The sequence below is a fragment of the Drosophila innubila genome, chromosome X (genome assembly GCF_004354385.1).
Source record: "Drosophila innubila isolate TH190305 chromosome X, UK_Dinn_1.0, whole genome shotgun sequence".
Classification (NCBI taxonomy): domain Eukaryota; kingdom Metazoa; phylum Arthropoda; class Insecta; order Diptera; family Drosophilidae; genus Drosophila; species Drosophila innubila.
Window position 1 is genome coordinate 19,087,201 of NC_047626.1, and position 6,092 is coordinate 19,093,292.

At 35.9% G+C, this 6,092-nt stretch overlaps 1 protein-coding gene across 1 annotated transcript in view; it reads right to left on the reverse strand.

Annotated features, from left to right (window-relative positions):
- The window catches only part of LOC117794166 (allatostatin-A receptor), a 33,099-nt gene extending 32,529 nt beyond the window's left edge, over window positions 1-570 (reverse strand). The window contains exon 1 of the mRNA XM_034634682.1: window positions 410-570. Coding sequence (XP_034490573.1) covers window positions 410-554 — 145 coding nt within the window. The 5' untranslated portion in view covers window positions 555-570. The remainder of the gene's footprint in view (window positions 1-409) is intronic.
- Between the last annotated feature and the right edge of the window lie 5,522 nt (window positions 571-6,092).

Below are 6,092 nucleotides of genomic sequence, written 5' to 3' on the forward strand. Positions count from 1 at the left end.
ATGCCGCATAAACGGGAAATGCTGAACGTAAAATTGCAATTGTCCTTGGCTCTGGCGCAGCAACACGTATACACACACATACAAGTACACCCACACATTGCAGTCGGCATATAAAATATCAATTAGCCCAGTTTGAACTTTATAGAAAGTTGGCTTTTATAGTGCTGTGCTTGGCCCGTTTATGGTTGGCATATTAAATTCAGTTATTATACGTCTTGCGAGTAATTTTTTTTTTTTGCAATTATTGCGCATAATTTGCCAAAAGCCAAAGACTCCTACGGTTATCGACCCGGAGTTCGCTAATGTAACGACTGCAATAAGGTCGGTTTTATGTGTCTTGCGGCTGTAAATAAAGTGGTAAAGGGACGGCAGGGAGGTAAAAGAGATAGAGAGAGAGAGAGAGACTTACCCAGTATGACGAGCACATTGCCCAGAAGTCCGGCAAAGCCAATAATGCCAAAAAAGACGGGCACAATGGTGGACACAACTCTCTCCAATGGCCAATTGTCTCCATCTCGTTCCAGATCCGGTTCCAGCAAATTGTCTAGCGGCATTGAACTGTTCAAAGGCTCCAACGACGAGGCTGATGAGGATGACGATGAGGATGAGGATGGTAAGGAGGCAATATAGTTGCTGCTATTGTTGCCAATTCTGTTGTTGTTGTTGTTTTTGGTGTTGTTGTTACATTCAGTTGGACTCTGCCAATCGGCACAGTCAATGGACGCCTGGCTCCCAATCGGCCAGAAGCTAATTACCACTGTCAGCATCAGCGCCATGGTCAAGCATTGGTGTTGCCCCATTGCCACGCCCACTTTTTAATAACACTCGCAAAGTACCAAATAATTATCTTTGAGCCGTTATTGTTGCTGTTTTTTTTTATTTTTTGCTTTTTTCAATTGATGCTTTTGTTTTGCTTACGAAGCTTTTTGATCAGACTTTATGTATCCGAGTTGAATTCACATTTTCAGCACGCTCACAGTGCTACGCCCCTTTAGGTGAGCAGTATTATTTGCATTTTGGTGCTGCCACAATTTTAGTAGGGCCAAAAGGAAATATGCGGAGTGAGAAGTTGCTTCTTAGACGGAATGTGCCTGGAAAATAAATCAAATCTCAATTTGTTTTAGCATTTTTGAATACACAAATAACTAACATATATGTATGTATATAAAAGATAAATATATGTATACAATAGCTATATATATATGGTCGTACAGAGGTTATCGACGTGTAAACAGCCTTATTTAAATGTTTACACAAATTTCGTGTTATTGTTTGTTTTAACGAATTCAAATAAGAGCACAGTGGGCAAATCTTAATTCAAATTCGCTTCTTAAGTAAAGCAAAGAGTTAGAATTTATTTTTATGAGCCGTGCCTCTCAGCTTATTTGACCCAGAATTTTTTTTTTTAGTTACCAAATATATTCAAATCTATTTTTCATAACTTTTAATATGAATTTAAGAATCTGCGTATAAATTGTATCAATTTCATTTCGTTTTAATTTTTTATATTTAATTGTAGTAGGTCAAATAAGCTGTGAGCCACTGTATACATTTCTTATAATAAAAGACTACGATCCACAGTGCCAGCGAGCTGATAACTGCCAAGCAAATATTATGGAAAATTAATAAAATTTTACATTTGCATTTTTATGCTGAAAATGTGGCCAAAGTTCATTACATTTGTATACTTCCACATACGACTCTCACGGATATATGAATATTAACAATAGTATTAATATTACGCATACGCCGTGTTCCACATCATCAATTAGCCATTGCATACAATTTTTATTTTTGTTCGAGGTCCTCTCGGTTTTTGTAATGCTATTACCATTTAAGTGAGCAAATTCATATGTTGCATTCATGTATGTGCTAACAATTGGCTTAAGTTGTCAATTAACATACTTATTATTAAGCGAGACTCATAAACTGCGAGAAAAGACACAAGTCAGTAAGACAGCCAACGAGACAGACAGTGACAGTGGTAGTGACAGTGGTAGTGACAGGGACAGTGACAGTGACAGTGACAGACAGCGCCAATGACAAACGAGGACAGCGTCCACACATAATTGAGACTGTCTCAATTCGACTCAATGCCTTATTACACTTATTGCTTCATTGCCTTACTGCCTGTCATTTGTTATTTGTCATTTGTCTTTCTTTCGGCAATTCCATTTCACAGCTCTTTCTTCCTTTTTCTTATATTATATATTGGTAAAATAGTTTTTCTTTTATATATCTTAATTGCAATAAATTTATTGAAACACTTTACACTTGAAATATGTACATAAGTATTTAATCAGAGAATTGTACACAGAATTAAATAGCTAATTTAAAATGTTGTGAACTGATTCGAATTGCATTATTCGTTGTTCCTCAACAGAAAAAAACCTTTGGACAAAATAAATCAAGCTATTCAAATAAAGAACCCATTTTGTATGAAATGATTTTCTCTTATGAATTCAATTATTTAATTTTTTTGTATATACATATGTATACTATATAAACAGAGTCATGCGATAGTTCACATATTTTCTAAGATCTAAGTGGCCATTTGAGAATTTTTTTTTTGGAAAATGTTTACAAATTTGGCCAACGAATCACTACAACATTTTTTGGCTTTTCCTATGTACTCGTAAAGCACTTGCTTTTCAGAAAAAAACGAAAGAAAACCAGATGGAGGGAATAGCATTAAATTGGCATTTCTGGCAAAGGATTTTGGCTTGATTTTCAGTCGACTTTATGCAAAGATTTTTCTCTTCTCACATATATAAATTATGCAGATAATAGTATTTGTATCAGTCTATCTGTCTGTCTGCTTATCTGTGTGTGTTTCCCCCTCCTCCGCCTGCAACATTGCCATTTGCTACTATGTATGGCATAAATTGCGTATACAAATGGCAGAGCGAATTATTATTATAGCATTTTAATTAAATTACGCTCAAGTAATTACTTTGTGAGCCACTCCGAGTGAGTGCTTTAATAATTACTTTGTAAGCAACTTCTTTGTATATTTATTTGATATTTTACACAAAGTTATATATATATATACTTAACAGAGGTTATTAAAGTGTATAATTATTTACTAGCAAGACACTTTTATGGCCGCTTTCTAAATCAAATTGAATACCAAACATAATATAGCAAATAACAAATTGTAAATGGCGATTTATATTGAATGTTTGAAGCTATTTTGATTTATGGCTTCTCTGCCGATTGCTTTTGTCGCAAAAACTGTTTATGGATTGGTAGGCAAATAAAAGACCTGGAGAACCATAAGACAAGGACTTGACAAGGATTATTTTCACAGTCCGCTTTTGGAGGCAAAGCGGCCATGAAATTGAATTGTCTTTTAAATTGTTGCCCATTGAAGAGGAGCCATGACCATGAACCATGACAGTATTATATTATGCTGTCAAATACGAGTTACTCACATCGTATTGTATCAAAAACCTTAGCAACAGTTGACCGAAAAACTGTTGAATATTTTAAAAACGAGTATTCAAAGAAAGAACAGCTAAGCCTTTATTCAGGATTTAATAAATATTTATATAGCATATGTTAATTTTCTAAGGTGTCAATCAGTTTAAAGCTCGGACGCTTAAGCTTTCAAGCAATCAAATTACGCATACGCACCGAATGCCGTTGGCAAATGAATTTCATGTTGAAATCTTGTTTGAATGACCTTTGAAATGCTATTACCTGGCTATAATAACAATGCTTGCAACTGCAGCAACAATAACACTTCTAATTTAGCTGCATTTACATTTACATGCATTTACATTGTCCAGAGAGAGCCGCAAAACGGCCTGTTGACAACTGTAGGAGTCAATCAGCAGGTGCCACGCCCACACAACTGATTATTCCAATTATTTCAATTAGTGTGGCTTGGCAGTCGAGTTGGCAATGTCGATGGTTGATGGTACGTTTGCCGCTCATGTTGCTTTTATGAGCTTCGCCTTCAATCTAATTGCGTTTTTATGGCCGCACCATAAAATCAGGCAACAGGGTAGCAAAAGTGGCTGCAGAAAAGCTGGTAGTAAGCAGCAACACACCAACATCTGCTGTTCATTAATTATTAATAATTAATTTACTGAAATTACACAGCGGCAAAGAGATTTTTAAAGCCTTTGCTCGTGAAACTTGGCCCAAAAAGTGTGGGTTAAATGGTTTCGGTTGTTCTGGTTTCTGATTGTTCATTTTGGTAAATGCTTTTTGGCCACAGTTAACATCAGGCTATGCAAAGTTCTTATCACTTCGTAGATTTATATTCCAGATTGCGGCTTATGTATTTTTATTTAAATTGACAGAAAAGGTCACTCGGGACAAAGGAATATTAATTTGGAGAGCTGAACATTGGTTTTTAAACAGGTTTGCATGGACTTTGTGGGTTGCTTTAAAACCAAGGCTGCAAACCATAAAAATTTTAGAAAGGGTTCTGTCCGTAAAACTGTTTTTAAGCCAACTGAATCGAATTGTATTCACCCTAAGCCCAAGGTTTGGGTTCGAGCCTTGGTTCAATTTATTACAGATAATAGTTTTATTGTTTGAATTTTTTTAAAATTTTTTTTAAGAAATACATTTTCTTTTAACAAATAAATTTGAATTTAGTAAATAATCTAAATTTATTTGAAGATTTAAATTTTGTTTATTCGATATTGTTTGTTTATTCGCAATATTATAAAAGCATAAAATGTATGTTATTATTTTTATTTTGAACTAATCCTATTATTTAAGAAAATGGTTCGGTTGAAGTTTGAGCTTGCGGGGTAAATAATTTCAAAGGTTGGGTTCAAGATTCGGTTCGAGTAGTCCAAAAACTCGAACCGATTCGATTCTGCGAGGTTTAGTTCAGAATCGGTTTGCAGCCTTGATTTTCATAACTTTCAGAAAAAATCAAATGATTGGTATGCAATAACATTTATTTCAATTTAAAAATAAAAAAAAAAAGTACTCATTAAAAAACAAACATAAAAACAAACAAAAAATTCCATCAGTAAATATTTATCGGTCAGGGATCGAGCGAGTGGTTCACAATACTGGTTCCATATCTAACCTAACCACACAAACCACAGACACAGGACCTGATCTTCTTCTCAAGGGCTGCCAGTTGGCTCAACAGCTCCTTGCAGAGCTGTGCTTGAGATGGGCAGCCGGGACAAGCCTTACCACCGGGACCACATGGCAAGTTGGGCTTTTGTGGCCTACAAGTGGTGGTTTTCTTGGTTGTCTTCGACCTACAAGTGGTGGTTTTCTTGGTTGTCTTGGACCTACAAGTGGTGGTTTTCTTGGTTGGTTTGGTTGTTGTTTTACATGAGGTGGTTTTTGGTGTGCATGTGGTTGTTGTTGTACATGAGGTGGTTTTTGGTGTGCATGTTGTTGTTGTTTTTGGTGTGCACGTTGTTGTTGTTTTTGGTGTGCATGTGGTTGTTGTTTTTGGTGTGCATGTGGTTGTTGTTTTACATGAGGTGGTTTTTGGTGTGCATGTGGTTGTTGTTGTTGTACATGAGGTGGTTTTTGGTGTGCATGTTGTTGTTGTTTTTGGTGTGCATGTTGTTGTTGTTTTCGGTGTGCATGTGGTTGTTGTTTTACATGAGGTGGTTTTTGGTGTGCATGTGGTTGTTGTTGTTGTACATGTGGTTGTTTTTGGTGTGCATGTGGTTGTTGTTGTTGTACATGTGGTTGTTATTGGTGGACATGGGGTTGTTGTACTCGTGCATCCACACTCCGTTCCTGCTGACAGATCGACAAAGCTTAAGAGCAAGAAGCTCGCTGAAAGAAGTAAATTGTTGTTTAAGTTAAAACTCCTCAGATGATTGGGATCCTTCCGTTTAGAGGACTCTCGTATTACCAATAAGACAGGCAAAGGCAAATTTCATGATGTGTTTCCTGTTCTCGGATTACTTAACTTCTTGAAGTGAAAGTGAAATCTGATGCTTTCTACGGATTAAGCCATCCATTTTATAGGGCTTCGCGTAGTACTCGCGTTGTAAGCAAACCATTAATTTTTTTTTTTTTTTTATTTACTTTGGAATATTTTTGAATCGAACAATTGGGCAAATAAATTTTAAAAATAAATGCAACTTAAGTCT